The 21,270-nt window shown below is 45.7% G+C and overlaps 1 protein-coding gene across 2 annotated transcripts; it reads left to right on the forward strand.

Annotated features, from left to right (window-relative positions):
• The first annotated feature begins 5,086 nt into the window (after positions 1 to 5,086).
• On the forward strand, positions 5,087 to 20,572 carry LOC142194970 (uncharacterized). Of its 2 annotated transcripts, XM_075264423.1 has the most exons (2): positions 5,087 to 5,091; positions 18,855 to 20,572. In XM_075264423.1, the coding sequence occupies exon 2, from the start codon at positions 18,862 to 18,864 to the stop codon at positions 20,305 to 20,307; it is 1,446 nt and encodes a 481-aa protein (XP_075120524.1). In that variant the 5' UTR covers positions 5,087 to 5,091; positions 18,855 to 18,861; the 3' UTR covers positions 20,308 to 20,572. The 2 variants fall into 2 exon arrangements, with proteins under 2 accessions (XP_075120524.1, XP_075120523.1); XM_075264422.1 differs by lacking the exon at positions 5,087 to 5,091 and having other exon boundaries at positions 18,621 to 20,572.
• Positions 20,573 to 21,270: the final 698 nt, after the last annotated feature.

Raw genomic sequence — 21,270 nt, forward strand, 5'->3', positions numbered from 1 at the left:
ACATGATTACTTTGCAGTGTTTATTACCTGTTTGCTTTATAGAGGAAGACTTGAAGGCATTTTATACCCGAAATCTTGAAATCAAACTAGTCATTGCATTGTAGGGGATCTTATGCAGACCACCAGCATACCTTTTACATAGCCCAGTAGATTTACCATTTCCTTTACAAAAAAAAAAGCAGTTTTTAGAAACTTGCAAATTTGGTTCAAGAGGAATGAGGGCATGCCTGAGCCTCCAAGAACTCCAGCCATGAAACACTAGGTCACACATGCTGAATTTCAGCAATAAGCATCTCTGCAATTAATTGAATGAATTTACCATTTAAATGAATCGGGACTTTTATTTTCATCAGATTTGTGAAATCTATGTTGGTGCCACATTGGTTGTGGCATAATCCACGATTGACAGCTTCTTCCTAGGCTGGATCGTTTGCCGTCGCACTTTAATAAAAAACAAAAAACAATTTTTCCAACTAAATTCAAGTAAATGAGGTTTAGGCTAAGGCCCTACGGGACGTCCCACAGCAATAAAGCACTGCAGGAAAAACCGCGTTGGCAACGCATTGCAGTTCTTCCCGCATTGCTTTAAACAAAGTTTGCTGAGTTTTCCTCCGTGGACTTTGTTACAGAAATATCTATGGGGAAACCACCAGCATTTCCATAGATATAATAGACATGCTGCAATTTCCAAAACCATGACGGTTTTGGAAAGCGTGACGTGTCCGTACGGCGTTTTTTCCCACTAAGTTGGCATGGGATTTGCTTAAATCCAATCCACTTTGCCTGTACTGTAAAACGCTGCGTTTCTACCGTGGGCAAATCATGATGTTTCCTAAGATAGTGCTCAGCATGATGCTCTTCTGTAATGCATGGTGACTAGTGTGATATCAAGTTTCCCAGTAAGACTCCTTTTTTAAATTCATGGCTAAAATTGATCCAATTGACTATGCATCATTCTATAGCAGGATTTTACTTGGGAATAGTTTGTGGTTTTTTTGGATTTCAAAATAGAAAAATATGTTTTAAGTGGCAAAGTGAAGTTCCAGGGAAAGTGTGCCTGCATTAAAGGCTCCTCTTCCATCCAGAATATACTTATCTGTTCTGTTGTCATCACATGGCTTTTTATTCATTATTGAAGATAAATATATATATATTTTTTTTTTTTTTTTGTGCTACCTGAAATCTCTGATTTTGTATGGCTAGTAAGCCAGCTCTCTTTGGAGTTTGGGAAGGTCAACCATCTGCTCTGCCTGTGTGTAGTCTGTAACATCGTTTGTCATTTATGCTACAATATTTTATTTTTTTCTGGAATAAACCTTGTTCCATGCAGAACTTTTCATTTAAACATTAAACATATGCTCTCATGAATTAAAAGTGGTGAAATTAATGTATTGCTTGTGCTGAAACTAAAGCCATTTTTTTGAATAACCAAAAAGGCAGAACTACACTACCATTTTTATCCGACAGTTCAAGTGCGTTTTTTTTTTCTGACATGAATTGGTGGGACAAATACAGAATGATGGCAGATAGCTGGTAAAAAGTTTGTCGTGTTAGGTTTTCTTGGTCACAATTTATCATGCATAGTGTCGGATCTGCAGCTCATCAATGGAAGACCAAAGGAAAGATCTATCGTAACAGTTGCAGACCAACCATGAGTAGCAATTAAAATGACCATCTAAAATACCTAACTGTATAAGATGGATAAGACGAAAAAAAAAAAAGTGGCAGATTTCCAGATAACAAATACCAAATGAATTGTCCGAGATTAGGCCTGGGCATTCTGAAAGCAGACAGCCGAAGTAGTAGATTGTGCTTTGGTTTGATCTTGGAGACCTCTTTTCTACCATCATATATTTCATGCACATTTATCCCTGTGACCACTGCAAGATATTAGGCAGGTTTGAAGATTTCCTGAGGGCCAGTAAACAGGCCTTGGCAGCTCTAGGGTGATATCTTAAAATGAAAAGAAGTTTTGCTTCTCTCAGAACAAACCAACCTGTAAGCCGTGAAGCTATATCATGCACATCTCTCGGATATCATATCAAGCGGATGTAAGAAGGTGACAAGGCCAGAAAATGTTTAGGGTGAATTTTCCTGGTCTCCACACATAATGAAAGTGGGGGGGGGGGGGGGGGGGGGGAATTTTCCCACCACTGGGTACTCTGTACCAGTGGGTTAAGTTTGTAATCAGTCCACTGGTACCTGGAGGAATTGGATGTTTAATGGGCAAGAGTGAGTAAGGTTGTTTATCTTTTTTTTTTCTTTTTTTCCCTCCCCCCACCTCTTGTTCATACAGGTAGTATTAAGTGTTCCTATTGTAGCGATGTAAGGGGTAACCAATCCTTGTGGTGGGGACCACAAAGCAAATCTGGGACAATGTTCGCCTAGTTGGACCCTGAGCTGTACAGAGATTCAAAAAGGGGTAAGATTTCTAGTTGTAGGAAGGAAGTTGCACTAGGAAGAAGACGTAAGGACACAGGAGAGGCCTCAAGCATCCAGGGAAGGTGTGATAGGAAACCTTACTGAGGCCCACCCAGAAAATGCTTGAAATTTGCCCCTTACATCCAATGCCTGGAGCAAATCTCCCCCCCCCATCCTTCCCAGTGTTACTTAGTGAGAAGGCTGTACTCCCCAGCTTAAAAACAAAACACGCAAAGCGTAAACTGTGGGGCCTACAGTCAGGTAACAGTTTAATGTACCATGTGGAGCAGGCAACCATGATAAATAGACAGATTGCTCCATTGCTAGCCTGAATGTCCACACCAAACTACAGTTCTGGTAAGATATGCTGCAATATGGTATTTATAGAAGTCAGGAAAGGACACTCCACCTACCTCTTTCCTTAGGGATAACAGATCAAGCATCTAAAATATATCCAGCGGGTGTGAAGAAATAGTTGTATGGATAGTAAACCAGTAGTAATAGCATTGCGTTTCCCAATCCAAGAGAAGGGGCATTTGTGCTATAAATTTGTCGTAAATGCATTCAGCAATAGGAGAGAATTAATGTTAAATGTGCAAGATAGGCCTGCCAGAAGGCTTATAGCAAGGTATATGAAGGTGAAAGGGACCCACTTGAAATGGAAGTTAACATGGGAAGTTCTGGCAGTAGCCTGCCTAAAATGGTTTTATATTTTGGGAAATGTATTGGATAGACATGGCCCTTTTAACTAACTTCATTTGTGCATCAAATTTGGGAGCAGGCGAAAGAAAGGAAGTTGTCAGGGTATGTTCCAAGTTTGCGTTGATGATCTTCTACAGTAGGGATAGCAGGATGACGTGTGTGTAATATAAATATGTGATGACAACAAAGTCACATAAAAATCATCAATGGAAATTAAATTTATTAACCAATGGAGGCCTGGATTTGGAGACCCCTTCAAAATTAAAGTGGAAAAACACATTACAGGCTGATCCAACTTTGATGTAATGCAAGCTGTGGCAAGAAGGTTTGCTGTGTCTGTCAGTGTAGAGGCTGGAGGTGCTACCAGGAGATGTGGAGGAGGTCGTAGGAGGGCAACAACTCGGCAGCAGGACTGATTCCTCTGCCTTTGTGCAAGGAGGAACAAGAGGAGCACTCCCAGAGCCCTGCAAAATGACCTCCAGAAGACCACAAATGTGCATGTGTCTGCACAAACGGTTAGAAACCGATTCCATGAGGATGGTATGAGGGCACTAGAAGAGGTATGGCTTTCTTCTTCCAATCGGGAAAAATACCTGTAGGTATGGAATCCTTAAATATTACATATAATGGGTTTACAATCTGGATACTTGAATAACCTGGAAATATGAAAGCTGCATATGATAGTATTATAGGGTAATGCGTTTATGATAGTCCATAGTATTATTTTGTCACTTTCTATTAGTAATCATTACTTCTGTCTTGTGTCAAATTTTGTCTTTTCTTCACTCTAATCTGCATGCTTATTTTTCCAATATTTTCTCATGCAAGCATCCCAGTGGACATTGCTTAAATTCAAGTTCAGTTTTTAGCATCTGTTAATAGGTGCTGCTTCATTGATCCCAGCACAGTTCTGGCCATGTGACCGCTATGTGACAGAAATCTGCATAAAAGGGAGGGAGACTTGTGCCGCTGTTTGGGCTAAGGGAAAACAGATTATCTTCATAATCTTTTGTTCCCCCTACGACAAACAGCGGCACAACATGGGGATCTAGCAAGAAATATCCCACTAGGGAGGGAAACTCTGAGAGGCTGAAGCCAAAATGGTACGGCCAAAGGCCACTGCATTGGAGGTGCGCCAGTCAAGCCTATAATGCTTAGCAAACGTCAGGTGCGAGCTCCAGGAAGCTGCACTACATATGTGGTCCACCGAGAGGGACTGCCTTTCTGCGCAGGAGGCAGATACGGCCCTGGTAGTGTGGGCCCGCAGACACTCTGGAACGGGCAGGTCTTGGGTCTGTAAGGACCCAATAATGGCTTCCTTTATCCACTTTGACAGGGTGACTTTGGAGGCCTTGTTACCCTTATTGTGACCAAATACGTTTATGAGTAAATTCTCTGATTTACGAAAGGGGCTTGTAGTATATACGCAAGGCCCTCACCAGGTCCAAGCTATGCAACTTCTCCTCCTGTTCTGAAGTAGGGGAAGGAAAGAAGGAGGGTAGAGATATCACCTGGTTGATGTTCTCAGGAGTGGGAACCTTGGGTAAGAACCCACGGACAAACCGCAGTTGCACCCTGTCAGAAAAAAATTGAATATAAGGCTCAGAAGCTGATAGAGCCTGTAACTCTCCAACCCTTTTGGCGGATGTTATAGCCAATAAAAATGTTACCTTAAGTGTGAGGTATCTTAAGTCTACCTCAGACAAGGGTTCAAAGGGTGGTTCACACAGTCCTTGAAGCACCGAAGCTAAGTCCCACTGCGGGACTGGCGGTTGCACTGGAGGGCGGAGCCTAGAGGCCCCTTTCAAAAACTGTTTGACCAGAGGATTTTGAGACAATCGAGCCCCTAAGTGAGCAGACAGTGCCGAAACATGCACTTTTAGGGTGGCCGGAGTTAATCCCTTGTCCAGGCCACCTTGCAGAAATTCCAGGATTGTTTCAACAGCCGACTTGTCGGCCTGATTCTCTGTGCACCATTCCTGATAGATCCGTGCAATTCTCTGGTAGCTGCGGTTAGTAGAGTCTGCTCTTGAACTGGCCAGTGTCCTTAGGACGGCCTGGGATAATCCTCTGTCTCCACAAACGGTGCGGTTAACCTCCAGGCAGTGAGGTTGAACCTGTCCAGGTCCTGGCAGTGCTGACCATTCAGAGTTACCAGGTTGTGGACTCGTGGAAGCCTCCAGTAGGTCCCTCGACTCATTGACATGAGGTGGGTAAACCATGCCCTTTTTGGCCAGAATGGCATGATCACTATTGCCAATGTCTGGTCCTGCCTGAGCTTCGCCAATACCTTCGGAATCATTGGAATTGGAGGAAAAACGTAAACTAGTTTGAACCTCCATGGTATTGACAGGGCATCTATTGCCAAGGGATTGTCCTCCCGGTAGAGGGAACAAAATATCTCTACCTTGGCATTGTACTGGGTGGCCATCAGGTCCACCTCGGGGAGACCCCATCTCCGTGTAAGATGCTGAAATACGCCTGGATCCAGCGACCATTCGCCTCTCGTCGCTATGCCTCTGCTCAGCTGATCCGCTAGGACGTTGAGTTGTCCTCTGATGTGTACCGCCGACAATTGGGATATGTTGTCTTCTGCCCAGGTGAAGATGCGGTCTGTCACCTCCATGAGTGAGGGAGATCTGGTCCCCCCTTGTTTGTTGACATAATGAACCGCTGTCAGGTTGTCTGATCTTACTCTCACCGCTGCTCCCTTTAGATAAGGGGAAAAGGCCAAGAGGGCGCGGTATATTGCCATCAGCTCGCGCCAATTGGAGGAGCGGGTCTTCTCCAGTTGGCTCCAGGTACCTTGGGCTAGGGTCTCCCCCAGATGCGCTCCCCAGCCCGAGAGGGAGGCATCTGTGGTCAACAGGGTCCAGGAAGTCTGGGCCGTGGACCTCCCGTCTTTGAGCTGGGACCACCATCTTAGTGATCGACGTGCCCTGATGGTTAACTGGATAGGCTTTTGCAGTCCTCTGGGACTGTGGTTCCATTCTCTCAGGATCTCGGCTTGAAGAGGGCGCATATGCCATAACGCCCAGGGAACTGCCTCGATGGTCGCGGACATTAGCCCCAGGACCTTCATTGCTGTCCTTATCGTAACCTTCCGGGTGCGGGAAAGGTGTAGTACTGCCAGACCAATCTTCTCCTTGCGCGGAGAGGGCAGGGAGATCATCATACTGAGAGAATCCAGACTGAAACCCAGGAATTGCACCCGGGTGGAAGGAACCAGAACTGACTTCTGCCAGTTCACCAGCCAGCCCAGCTCGGTTAGGAAAGCCACGGTGATACTCAACTGTGTGGCGAGAGTCTCCTTTGACTGGGCTTTCAGGAGCCAGTCGTCCAGATAAGGGACAATGAATATCCCTTGGAGACGCAGGGCGGCTACGACCGGGGCCACCACCTTGGTGAAGGTGTGGGGGGCCGATGATATACCGAATGGGAGAGCTTTGAACTGGAAATGACAGAGTTTCTCGCCTAGGCGGACGGCAATCCTTAGGTACCTTCTGTGTGGGGCAAATATAGGTACATGGAGATAAGCGTCCCTTAGATCTAGGGTGACGAAAAAATCTCCTGGCTGCAGAAAGGGAAGGACCGACTTGATGGTCTCCATGCGGAACCGGACTCTGCAGATATACCGATTTAGGTATCTGAGATCTATAATCATGCGCCAACCTCCGGACGCTTTTGGGACTAGAAACACTGGGGAGTAGACTCCCAGCCCCCGTTCTTCCATAGGTACCGGTTCCAATGCAGCCTTGTCCACATACTCTTGTATGGACTCCTCCAGATGAAGTTGTTTGGTGCCCTGAAGAGGGCGGGTCCTGACGTACTTGTCTGGAGGTGGAGAAGTGAAGCTGATCTTGTAGCCGCTGTGTATAATGTCGAGGACCCATGGGTCCCTGATATGTCGGGACCACTCTGAGGTGAAAGCGGCAAGGCGACCCCCTACTGTCGCGGGAGCGCGGTGGGGAGGGCCGAGATAGTCATATGCCTCTTTTCGCCTCCTGGGAGGCGCCCCGACCTCCTCCTCTGGGTTGACCTCCTGAGCGCCTTTGAAAGCGACCTCTCGATGTTCCCCTTGAAGGGCGGTAGGTCCGAAAGGAGCGCTGGCCCCTTCCGCCAGACTGGGGGAGGCACTTGCCCTTGGAGTCTGCCAACCCCTCCATTATTCTGTCCAGCTCTCTCCCAAACAATCTTCCGGCCTCAAAGGGGAGACTGCAGAGGGTAAATTTAGAGGCGTTGTCCGCCCGCCATGGTTTGAGCCATAAAGGCCGTCTCGCGGCCGTAGATAAGGCCATGGCTCTGGAGGCCAATTTAGACTGATAGAAGACGGCCTCGGCAAGATAATCCACCATAAGATTGATGTCCGCTATGGACTCCAGCAGCTCGTCCCTGTGGGTTCCTGCATCTGTTTCCCTCTGCAGGTTAGCCAAATCGGACTGGAGCTTGGTCACCACTTCTCCTGCCGCGATGCTCACGGAGGCCTGCGCCGAAGAGGCGGCATAGATTCTCCTCAGGGATCCCTCCGTCCTCCGGTCCATGGGGTCCTGGAGATTAGACCCGTCTTCCGCAGGGAGAACCGTACGTTTAGACAGTTTGGCGACTGCCATGTCTACCTTAGGTGGAGGTCCCCAAGAGCTCAGCTGATCTTCAGCAATGGGAAATAGGCCTCTAAATCTCCTGGAGGCATTGAATGCCCTCTCAGGCTTCCTCCATTCAGCCTCCATCCTCTTTATCACCTCCGGAGACGCCTTGAAGGATCTAAGAGATCCGGAAGGGCCCTCACCCGATTCGGCATCTGGGTCCTTGGCCCTGACCACTTTCAGGAGCTTGGGAATCTTCTCCAGTGGGAAAGAGGCTTTTATCGGTTCTTCCGGGTCCTCTCCAGAGGATACCTGATCCACTATTTGCAAGCCCTCCAAGGACGGAAGGGACAGCTGCGGAGATTCCAGTCGTGGTCTCTTGCCTAACTAGGAAATGGAGGTCTCCAATTTCTTCATAGACTCTCCGACAAACTCCTTCACCCATCCTACGACATCACGTAGTGAGGTCTCCTCTGAGGGGGAGCCTCTGCACCCACGGCAGCACTGATAGGCGTACCCATCGGGCAGCAGAATACTGCATTTTAAACATGCCAGGTGCCGGCGCTTCGCCGTGGACTTTCTCGGCGGGATATCCCGGGTTGAGGAGGAAGAAGACATCTAGCAAGGCAAGAGACAAAGAGTTAAAACCTGTGCTGGAAACTCACCCTCCCTCCCTCCCCTCCCCCCTGCCAGCCCCAGACCTTAAAGTAGTAGGGAACTGACTCCAAGTATCCTACACAAAGATACGGCGTGTTCCAGCTTGAGTGCAAGCAGTCAAGCACTCAGCAGCAGGACAGAGGGGCTTTTAAAGGCAGGAGGGAAGAAGGAGGAGGGACAGGGGGGGAAGGGGCGGACACAACCTAAGGTCCCACCCCCCCCCTCAAAGGAGTGCAGAAACTGCCCCAAAAAAACCCCTAAACAGGGGTCACTCTAGAAGGAGGGGGGAGACTCCCCCTCCTAAAGGCATAATAGAGCCGAACACGCCGGCTCTACTTAATCAAAGACCGGGCCGCGGCGCGAGGAACCTCTGCGCATGCGCGGCGGCCCGGCCGAGTACGCCGCTTAATCAGCCCGCCGGGAACTCCCCCTAGAGATCGGAAGTTCCGCCGGCCGAAAGGTCCTAGGCGCCGAGCTGCGGCGCTGCCGCAGCCGGCACCCGAAGCCCGCGGCACGCAAAGGATGGAAACCGAGGTCCCCACCTACCGGAACAAGAACCAGCAAAAAAGGTATTTACACAGGGGAGGGAGAGAGCTCTCTCCCCCCCCCCGTCCACCTGTCTCTGTCCACAGGACAGAAAAAAACACGGGGGGGGGGGGGGAGAGGTCTCTCTGACCTAATATAGGGGAGGGGGAGGTTGTTTGTTAGTTAAGTAAACTTATTCCACCTGTTCTAAACAGTACACAGGGGCAGGAAAACCCCCATGTTGTGCCGCTGTTTGGCGTAGGGGGAACTTACCTCCTCCAACCAAAATGATCTAATAAGGCGTTACTACAAATTACATATAAACTTACATAAAAGAATGTTACATAAAATACGTCATTTAACTAAATTGCACACAGGAAACAAAAATATCAATGGCTCGTATTCCACATCCTGTAGAGGATGGGGTTGTGGCTAATGGCTATGTAACACACTTGCGAAGTGGTCAGTCTCCTGGAAATAATTAACTCTTTGTTGTCTTCTATATTCAACCCAGTGGCGTACCTAGGAATGGCGGGGCCCCGTGGCGAACTTTTGACATGGCCCCCCCCCAACCGACACCGACGCCGAAGACCTCGACCGACCCCCTCCTCCGCACACAGTATTATGTTCCTTAGTAAGTCTGAACACAGTATTATGTCCATTAGTGGCCCCTGCACACAATATTATGTCCATTAGTGGCCCCTGCACACAGTATTATGTCCATTAGTGGCCCCTGCACACAGTATTATGTTATCAGCTTTGTGGTATGCATCCTGGTGCCAGAGACTTTGGTGCAGTTAGTTTTGGTGCAAGTATCCCTGCACTGTCAGAAGGGTCAGGCCTTACAGCTCAGCGTCATCAGTAGGTGATGAGAAACGCACCCCTTCCCCAATAGTACAATGCTATGGAATTGATGCTGAGCTGTAAGACCCTCCCTTCTGACACTGGCACTGAGTAACGGCACTAATATCTCTGGCACTGGGGCACATACCAGCAAAGCACAATCAACTTTCTAGCAGATCAACTTTCTAGCAGATGTCAAAGGACATGACAAGTCCTCTTTAAGGGCTGGGTGATGATTAGAAATTCTAGTGCCATAATGCACTGGACAATCTTGCATCCAAACTTTCTTGTGGCTAACCCACTGCAATGAAGCAGTATAGTGGATAACCTAAATCAAAACGTGGCCACACGGTGGCTCAGTGGTTAACGCTGGAGTCCTGGTGTTCAAATCCCGCCAAGGCCTAAAAAAAACATCTGCAAGGAGTTTGTATGTTCTCCCTGTGTTTGCATGGATTTCCATCCTATATTCCAAAAGACATAATGATAGGGAAAAAATGTACATTGTGAGCTCTATGTGGGGCTTGCAATCTACATTAAAAAAAAAAAAAAAAAAAACCTAAATCACAATCTCATCAACATATTGCAAATAAAACCTACAGTGCAAAGTGATCTGCTTGCCTGCAGCATGTCAATTATTGATGCAGGTTTTATCTTTGGCGTTCAACCTTTGCAAAAGCCATAGTAGTCCCATAAAAATTCCTGCATCAAAAAGCACCTCCTTTATTGTGGCTTTTGCAGCAATGGCAAAGGAAACCTTGATGGAAATTCACAATATGTCATTATTGTGTGTCTCCAACTTTAAATGGAAAAAAAAAATAGTATGAATGAAAAAAATTCATATACTGTAGAATAGTTTAAAAAAAAAATTAAAGTTATGGGTGTCAGCATATAGTGACAAAAACTAAAGTTTTTTTTTAAAGTAGCAAAACATACAAAAAGCTACTTAAATGTGGTACCACTGTAAGTGTACTTATTATGTACTTTATTTTTTATTTATTTTTACACTTGAGTGAACACTCTAAAAATCAGACTAAGAAAAATGGTGAAATTGTGTTTTTATTTCAGTACACTGTACAAATCATTTTTAATGTTTTTCAAAACATTATATGGCATATCAAATTATGTCATGAAAAATACAATCTGGTCCATATAAAATAAAGCCCTCTACAGCTATGTAGATCTAAAAAAATTAAAATTATAGTTCTTAGAAGGTGGGGGTGAAAATGAAAAATGACTGTGATGGGTTAATATCCTAGGAGGAAGAGGCAGTGGGGTAACAGAGGGGGCCGGAGCCCCAGAACACAAAGATAGCGGTTGGAGAAAGCCTGGTCCCCCAACTGCTATATATATTGTTAATGGCTGCAGCTTCTGACAATCCACTGCAGCCTATCCAGGGCTCTTCCGGTCTGTGACTGAAGTCCGCAGCCCCAGACGTCACTGCTGGGGCCTGTGATTGGTCCTCAGAGGTCATTTGGGGTGCATTAGCATAATAACATCAGTGTGGCACCCCTGAGAATCAATCATAGGCCCCAAGAGTGACGTCTGGGGCACGTCACCTTAGGCACAGGCAGAAGAGGACTGACAAATATGCTGAAGAGAGCAGGACGGAGCAAGGATGCCCAGGAGAGGTGAGGCAAGGTGAGTATAAGTGTTTGTTATTTTTAATCACTTCTCCTATGCCTCTACTTGTTATACTCAGGTTTGTAAAGAAACCTCAGAGTATAATAATAGCACCGGAGTATATTAAACTGTGTGGAGGCCACTGTTGAGCATATTATACTGTGTGGTGGCCACTGTGGTGTATACATTGGTGTGTGGAGGCCACTGTGAATACATTATACTGTGTGGAGGTCACCATGGAGCATATTATAAAAAATTGAAAAAATGTGATGTAGCTCACCTCTATGATACTTGGTTGTCGGTCTTATTCTTCGGGGTGCATGGCACAAACTTTACTCCTTAAGTGTATTCAATATTCAAAAATGTAGAAAAAGATCCTCCGGCAACTCTCCGAATCTTTAAAATTTAACTTTTAAAATATCATCATAAACTGACAAAAATAATGAACGGTGAAAAGAAAAGAAATGCAAAATTAACCCCCTAAAATAAAAACTGACGCGTTTCTGAACTCTACTGTTCCTTCCTCATAGACGCTAGAGTTCCAAAATGCGTCAGCGTTTTTCAGGGGGTTAATTTTTAATTTCTTTTCACCCTTCATGATATTTGTTATTTGTTATATTAAAAGTTAAATTTTAAAGATTTGGAGAGTTGCCGAAGGATATTTTTCTACATTTTTGAATGGAACATATTATACTGTGTGGGGTCACTGTGAAACATATTATACTATGTGGAGGCCTCTGTGAAGCATACTATACTGTGTTGGACAGCTGTGAAGCATTTTATACTGTGTGGGGCCATAGTAGAGCATATTATACTGTGTGGGGGTCACTGTGGAGCATATAATACTGTGCGGAGGCCACTGTGGAGCATATTATACTTTGTGGGGCCCGTTCACTGTTCACATTACATGACATTATAGCAGCTGTGCACTATTATTACAGCCTGTAATAATATTGTATGGTGATTATAAAACAGATACTGTGCAATTTAAATAGCGAAGGAAACATGTCACTCACAAAAGCATCACAGTATCTTCAAAGAGTTGTCAGTAGGTGCCCCAGGTGTTGGACCCCCACTGATCTCATAGATCTCTTAGACCTCCTGGAGCAGATGCAGTATGTTTTCTATTTTGCCAGAGCTTTAGTCACATGTATTCTTTTTAGTAAAATTAAAATCCTGCTAAAAACTGCTAGAAATCTGCTAAGGGGGTGTGTTCATACTACTGCCCCTGTCCACCCAGGGGTTTCCGTTGTAAACCCCAGGGAAACTGGACAGAGGACGGCTTGCCGGTGTTAAGCTTTAAAACCCATTCATTTGAATGGGTGTTTAAAGGTAACCGACGGTGTCCATATGCAGCCTTTCCGCCTGGAAACCATTTTTTTTCTGCACGGACACAAAGTCGTACATGCAGGACTTTGTATCCGTGCAACAGACAATGGTTCCAAATCTGCTTTTTTGCTATTTTAGCGATTTCACAACGGATGGACAGCAGGCGCTAATGTGAGGCATTACTTGTTTGTGACCATTGAGAGGAAAGAGTTAACCAAAGATGAAGAACTCAAGGAGAACATTTTTGTCTTATCTGCTTTTTGCTATAGAAGAAGGTCACCCACGTAGGGCAAGGACTGATTAATAGTTTTTTGGCTTTGAACCACCAAGTGCAGATGGCTCGTTACCTTGAATATATTTTTGTATAATCAATCACTTATTGCATATTTTAGATAACGCTTAAGAAACTGTGTATAAATAAAGCATGAACCTTTTCTTAGGCGCGCACACGCCATCTTATGTGCAGATACAGTTGTCTGTGTCTTCATTTTAAGTATATGGTGAGGGAGTAGGGATCCGGACCCTAGACTCCAACTAATTTGGAAACAGTCAACAACAGCTGGCCTTCTTTAGGAAAGCCAACTTATCATTACTGGCGCCCGAACAGGGACCTGCATAACGGGGACCGCTCTGAACCGACGTGGCGATCAACTGAGCCAGAGGGACTGCGGATACGGCAACACAAAACCTGGCCAGGTAAGGAGCTGAACTTACACTCTTCTGTGCTCCTTTCTGTCTTGCTGTCTCCTCTCTCTCGCTGTCTCAAGATCGGCGCGGAGGTAAGGACATAAGCGTGCCCCCCCGCAGGTCAATTTGAACTCTGTTTTTTTCTCTTGTTGACTGTTTTTTTGTTTGTATGTCCTAACCTGAAAGGGATAGAGTACAGAGGCGAAGTATTGTTCGTTCGGGCTAAAACTGTTACCCAGAGCCTGGCCGTGGCTTCACAGACACGGAGCGTTGTGCAGTGGGAACAGTGCCAGTGCTAAAACCACTTTGGAACGAGCCTAGTAGCCTGCCTGTACAAGGACGCCGGACCGTAGTCTGGTTGTTTCCTAGGGAATAGCGGTGACATGCTAACCATCCTCTGTATTGCTGGTGTGATCTGTTTTGGAGCATATATAGCAGTTAGGATTTATCTTAACGTAAAGAAAGGAAGCCCTGAACCGTGGAGCATTCTCGGTCCCGATTTTTGGTAGTAATCCGTAGTTACAGGTTAAGGAACGCAGGAAAGGAGATCACAATTGATCCTCCGGGCGCTTCCGGGTAACTACGAAGTAAAAAATGGGACACACAGAATCAAAAGGGGTTACGGCAACCCACATAGTAATCTGCCAATATGGCAAGGAACAAGGAAAAAGGGCTAAAGCAATGCTAAAATGCTTCAAGATCCAACATGAAGATGTTTTTGACCCCAGTACCTGGACAAAAGTCCAGGAAACAAGGGGAGGGATAGTTACAGACAATGGATGGGACGCAACAGTAACTAACATGAGAAATCTATCCCAAAAAGCAAAAGATCAAGGATGGACATACGATAGAAACAAAAAGATATGGGATATCACTGATACCCGACCAACACCTGGGGGCCAGATCCCGGTCCCAAGTGCGCCCCCTTCATATGCTAAGACAGTTAGTGACCCTCAAGTATGGACTTGCTCCAACTGCGGTCAACAAAATCCAGGCTGGAGAAACAATTGCCTAGCCTGTGGCACTCCTAAGCCCCACACTGAGTCCTTGTACCCAGTGGTGGAGAGAAGAACTCTCATTAGACCACCACAAGACCCGGCTAACCCAAATGCCCCAAGAGAAGCGGTAACGAGGACATATGACGAATACAAGCCCTGGCAACCTGGGGATCAGATGTCCCTGCTACAAAACGCCCCAAATCCTGGGACGGCTCCTGTCAGTTTCTGTAGATACTTACAACAGATTCAAGGGACATACAGAGCCACCTGGATTGATATGATGGACCTTTGTAGAATGAAGATGAGCCCGGTGCAATTCTCTCAACTTCAAACTCATATTACTCCCCATTTACCTAATGGCGGGGAAATCAGATCCGTTGCATCAGGAGCTCAATTCATGGAGCATTTGGATACCTTCTGCCAAAACCAACAAAGGCAGAAGGGAGCCTCAGGACCAGTAATCCAGGGTTCCCAAGAGCCAGTGACAGATTACCACCACAGATTAACCCAATCGTACCAAGATGAAGGACTCGACTTAGGAGAACCAGCAGTCAGACGACTGCTAACCAGGGCATTCATGGATGGACTGAGATCACAGATCTCAGATAAACTAAAGCTATGTTGTCCTGATTGGAGACAGGCAGAGAATGTGGATGAGATGGTAACCAAAGCATGTGGAATACAGTTGGATTTACAAGAGGGGAAACAAAAGAAGGTCATGGTAGCAGTGGCTACTGAAAAGCCCAACCAGAGACCGCGAAAGGGTCCCACCTGCTACTATTGTGGAAAAATAGGACACGTTATCAAAGAGTGTCGGAAGAAAAAGAAAGAGGAAAAAGAGGGTGATAAAGAGATAGAAAAAAAGATTGACTATGCCCGGTTAGGAGCCAAGACGCCAGGGGTCCATTCATTCAGGTCCCCATACAAGTCTCTGGACTCCAAACCCAAGCTCTAGTGGATACCGGGGCTTCAAGATCTATGATACCCTCTGATCAATTGTCCCTCGAAGAAATATCAAGTGACAGAGTTAATGTATCAGGCTTCGATGGCCGCCTTCAACAAATCTCTCTTACCCATCCTCTTAAAACAAAGATAGGCCCACATATACTTGTATCCAGATTCCTAGTGGGAGGCTCAGGAACAATGGCCCTCCTGGGTGCGGATTTGCTATCCCGTTTACAGGGGAGCATACAGTATATGGAAGATGGTAGTGCCATCTTACGGGTCCCTTCGGATCTAGAACCAGAAGCTTTGTGTCAGATACTCAGCTTGGAGACAGAGGATGAGACAGTGCCTACCTCCCCCCTTTCTACTCTTCTTGACTCTCTGCCCACTCAACTCTGGGCAAAGGATAAAACTGATATAGGCAACATGTCAGTTGCCCCAGTGAAAGTACTATGGAAAAAGGACATTAAACTGCCTCAACTTCAACAGTATCCTCTTAACCCATCTCAGGAGAAATCCTTATCTGAACAAATCGACCCGCTACTGGAAAGAGGTGTACTTATTCGACTTAAGTCACCCGCGAACACCCCTTTATTCCCAGTCAAGAAGAAGACCGGTAAAGGACAACCGACAACGTATCGCATGGTTCATGATCTTCGAGCAATAAACTCGATATTAGAACCCCTTACTCCGGTTGTGCCGAATCCGCATACTCTATTGAACCAAGTACCACCAGAGACAGAGTTCTACACGGCTATAGATATAGCGAACGCATTTTTTTCTGTACCATTACACCCTGACTGTTATCACCTTTTTGCGTTCACGCACAAAGGTGTTCAATATGCGTGGACAAGACTGCCACAGGGAATGGTCCATTCTCCTACCCTGTATTCTTCAGCAATGGCGTCTGTCCTCTCAGCCTTTCAATTACCTCATGGGTGTGTACTTTTGCAATATGTTGATGACCTCCTTCTTTGTTGTCCGAACAAGGAAGTCTGCATACAAGCCAGCTTGGAGCTGTTACATTTTCTGGCCGCAGCACACTGTAAAGTTTCTAAAGACAAACTACAGTTTGTACAAAGAAAAGTTATCTTTCTGGGTCACTGCCTATCAGCTGGGCAAAAACACCTGAGCCCATCACGGATCCAAACCATTCAACAGGCAAAACTCCCAACTAACGTGAAACAACTCCGAGCCTTCTTGGGCCTTGTCTCCTATTGCAGACAATGGATCCCAAACGCAGCAAAACTGATGCAGCCACTCTATGATTGTACTAAGGAAATTCCTTTCTCCCTCTCATCAGAAGGCGTCGCTGCATTCCAAACTTTGAAACAGGAGTTGTTGAGGGCTCCTGCCCTCAGTTTGCCTAATTACCAACATCCTTTTTTTCTCTTCATTAGAGAACTGAATGGATTTGCTCTTGGCATACTCACTCAAAAATTTGATGGCAAGCACAGACCTCTAGGATATTATTCAGCGCAGCTGGACCCAGTTGTGAAAGCTGCCCCCACCTGTCTAAGAACTGTTGCTTCAGTTCAAGCCATCCTTGACAAAGCATCCGACGTGTCTCTGGATTATCCTACCACTATCTTGACTACCCATGATGTCTATGCCATACTGTCACAAGTACAGACCAAACATCTGTCTATGGCCAGACAGGTGCGCATGCAATGCGCGCTCCTCCTCCCTCCCAACCTCACTTCTCAAAAACTCACAAGTCTAAATCTAGCGGAACTCCTAATCTTCGCAGATTTAGAAGGGGGGAGTGATGTGGGAGACACTGAGACTGAGAGTGATGAGGCAACAGAATCACCTATGATTTTTGAGCATGACTGCACCGAACTGATAGAAGCAGAATCACAACCTTTTCATACCATCTCGAGGACCCCATTGCCCAATCCAGTACATGAATTTTTTATCGATGGCAGTAGATATGCTGATGAAAAAGGAAAATTCCATACTGGATATGCTGTGGTCACCCTGCATGAGACAGTGACATGTGGTCCTCTGCCACCAAGCCAGTCTGCCCAAGTTGCAGAACTAACGGCACTAAAAGAGGCCATAGAAAGAGCAGGTGATGCCACAACCAACATCTATACCGATTCAGCATATGCACATGGCGTTATACATGACTCAGGTCATATTTGGGCAGTAAGGGGATTCCTTACAGCAGCAGGAAATCCCATCAAGTATGGAGATTTGATTAAACAACTTGTGGAAGCGGCTGCAAAAAGCAAGGATCTTGCAGTGGTGAAAGTAGCCGCTCACACACGTGCAGGTACCAAGGAAGCAAGAGGAAATGACTTGGCTGACAAAGCAGCCAAAAGGGCTGCACTCCTCCCATTACCGCTTGACGAGGAGGTAAAAGCAGTCACAGACCTGTCTTCCAAGGAACTGTTAAAACAAGCCACTCAGGCTTTAACTGAGGAAGAACTTGATGAATGCACTAGAAAAGGGATCTTGATGGAAGAAACATGGCATGTTAATGGACTACCAGTCCTACCAAGAGTTTGGTTCCCAGCCATTTATTCTGCTTTACATCTTCCCAGTCATACTAGTGCAAATGTGATGGTGCAACAAGCTAAACAAACCTGGCAAGGACCAGGATTCAGACAGTACGCAAACGATCGGATCAGGGCCTGCCACATCTGTCAGGCCAATAATCCTGGACAGACTGTTAAAGTTCCACCAAAGCACTTACCTAAGGCCCACTATCCGTTCCAGAGGCTTCAGATTGATTATATACAGATGCCAAAAAGTGGCCAATACGAGTACGTGCTTGTCTGTGTGGACTTATTCTCGGGGTGGCCGGAAGGGTACCCCGTAAAAGCGGCTACCGCAAAGAGTACTGCGGCAAAAATTGCCACAGAACTAGTCCCGAGATTTGGTCTGCCCGAAGTCATTGAGTCAGACCGAGGAACTCATTTTACTGGTCAGGTGTTCCAAAACATATGCTTGGCCCTAGGCATTGACTCGGCTCTGCATACCCCTTACAGGCCACAAGCCTCAGGCAAGGTGGAAAGGCTAAATGGTACTCTCAAACTGAAAATCCAAAAGGCAATGCAAGAAACACGTAAACCTTGGACACAATGTTTACCAATTGCTTTATACTCTGTGAGAACCGCGCCCTCGGGCAGAACCAGGTTATCACCATATGAGATATTGTTTGGGAGGGCGCCACAGCTGGGATGTTACTTTCCACAACAGCTAGAACTAAATTGTGACAGCCTGACCGCATATGTCATAAGTCTGCAGAAATTGCTGAATGTTAACCATTCTCGAGTATTCTCTTCCCTTCCAGACTCTGAAGCTGATGCAGGAGCACATAAACTGCAGCCTGGTGACCTGGTCTACGTCAAGAAGCACACCCGAAAGAGTCTTGAACCAAGATTTGATGGTCCATTCCAAGTCCTTCTGACGACTCCCACATCTGTAAAGCTAGAAGGAAGAGAAACATGGATCCATGCCAGCCACTGCAAACTTGCCTCTTGATCCTGATCATGATCGGATCAAGCATATCCTTTTTGAAAGAATCTGATTCTAGAGAAAACATGTTACTAACACATCACAGAATACTAAACCAATATTTGAATGTGTCTGATTGTTGGATATGCACCCATTCCCCGGTAACTGCCTCCTCCATGGCATATCTAGCTATACCTGTCCCATTTGAAGAGTTTTTCAATTCAGGCTCATGTTGGGATCAAAGGGCTAACAGTAATGCACAATTTAGCAGCCAATGGAATGTTAGTGTACCAATCCCATTAGCAGGATGGACGTCCCCTCCATGGTGGGCGGGGGTCATGGCATCGACATCGAAAGATCACAACCAGTATCTAGCATTCAAGGGAGGCAATTGGGTGAGGAGGAACTATACACAAGTTGTACAGTTGGGGGATGTGCCCCTAGAAGAACTAAAAATAATGTTTAACAGAACTGTAAACAGTATAGGAACTCCCGATGCATGGAAACCTTCCCTGCTTGAAAGAAAGATCATAGACCCTAACTGGGAGTGGGCATTCCTATTTAAAAATGGTAACAATGATACCTGTAATAAGGAAGCATATAATTTGTGGTGCAATGAATCTGCTGAGTATAAACCAGGTGAGGCTACATGTGGTAATCCAGATGTAGGATACTGTAGTCCACTAGGACAGTATCCTGGTTGGTGTGTTATACAAAATATCACTAAATTAATTGATCTTGCACATCGTCTAATTTTGCAACACTCTCATCTCTGGGATCTTCCAAGGGGGGTGTACTGGGCTTGTGGAAAGAACGCCTACAAGTGGCTCCCAGTAGGAGTTAATGGTACCTGTACGGCTGTTAGACTAACCCCTGCCACTTTTATAGTTAATACTGATGACCTCCCTGTGAATAAGATCCCCAGACATTTGCTCACAAAAAGAGCGACAGACAACAAGCCACGACCCAGTGGAAGACCCCATCTGGTACAAATGTCTTCAACTAATAAGATTTTTAGTACATTGTTTCTTTATCCCATGGTAATGCAAACTTGGGATAAATTGGTAGAAGCTACCGATTATTTGGATGATCAGATATTCGAAATACTCAACCTACTCAATGCTTCAGTAGCTGTACAGAAACAACTCATAACAGTTACTAACCAACATACTATAGTGCTTGATTACATTACTGCTGCACAGGGGGGCATGTGCCAGATAGTAGGCCCCACCTGTTGCCATTATGTGGATACAGAAGGAGTAGTGCAAATCACAGCTGGTCTGGATAAACTTGCACAGTTAAGGGAAAAACATGATAAAATGGTCCTAGCCGAAGAAGACACCTGGTGGTCAGGAGTACTTTCTAGCCTTAACCCAGCCAATTGGTTTAAAGGCGTAGGCGGATGGTTGGTTGGGATACTCCAAGGTTTTTTGCAAATTATACTAATCCTCTTTGCTATATATGTAGTATGGAAATGTTTAAGATGTATCTGTCAGCAGGTGTGTAGAAGTCCAAGATCAACTCCTATCTAACTCTTTGTGTCTTATTCCCTCTAGTGTTGGCGCTCAAATGAAGAAGTCTCTTGGTGGGGGATATGCCTGTGTGTCCTCGGAGGATGGTTGTAGGACCCAGAAGCATCCACAGCCCTGGACAACCCGCGGTTCAGATAGTATCTGAGGTTCACATCGGCTGTCAATCCTTTGCCAGGATCCAGACTTCTCCATCAGCGCCAAAGGGGGGACTGAGAGGAAAGAGTTAACCAAAGATGAAGAACTCAAGGAGAACATTTTTGTCTTATCTGCTTTTTGCTATAGAAGAAGGTCACCCAGGTAGGGCAAGGACTGATTAATAGTTTTTTGGCTTTGAACCACCAAGTGCAGATGGCTCGTTACCTTGAATATATTTTTGTATAATCAATCACTTATTGCATATTTTAGATAACGCTTAAGAAACTGTGTATAAATAAAGCATGAACCTTTTCTTAGGCGCGCACACGCCATCTTATGTGCAGATACAGTTGTCTGTGTCTTCATTTTAAGTATATGGTGAGGGAGTAGGGATCCGGACCCTAGACTCCAACTAATTTGGAAACAGTCAACAACAGCTGGCCTTCTTTAGGAAAGCCAACTTATCACCATTTTGTGTATTTTTGGCTGGTAATACATGGAAACTTTTAGTTATTGCTGAAGGACAATTTGGGCCAATCAGACCTCTGGGTCCACTCCCAGATTTTGTTATTGCAATACTCCTTCCATTCACTTTTTTTTTCTTTCTTCCACTTTCCTCCCTTTTCTTTCTTTCTCTCATTCTTCTTGCATCCCTCTCCCTTATTTCTCTTCTAGGGTTGAGCCGATCTTGAGATTTCAAGATCAATTTTAAAATCCGATTTCCGATCATTTTCCAGCCGATCTCGATCCTGATCGCGATCGTGAAATTTGCTCGATCGCCGATCAGAATCCGATCCTTTCCGAACCCGATCCTCAACCCTAGTCGAT

This window comes from Leptodactylus fuscus, chromosome 2, assembly GCF_031893055.1.
Source record: "Leptodactylus fuscus isolate aLepFus1 chromosome 2, aLepFus1.hap2, whole genome shotgun sequence".
NCBI classification, from domain to species: Eukaryota; Metazoa; Chordata; class Amphibia; order Anura; family Leptodactylidae; genus Leptodactylus; species Leptodactylus fuscus.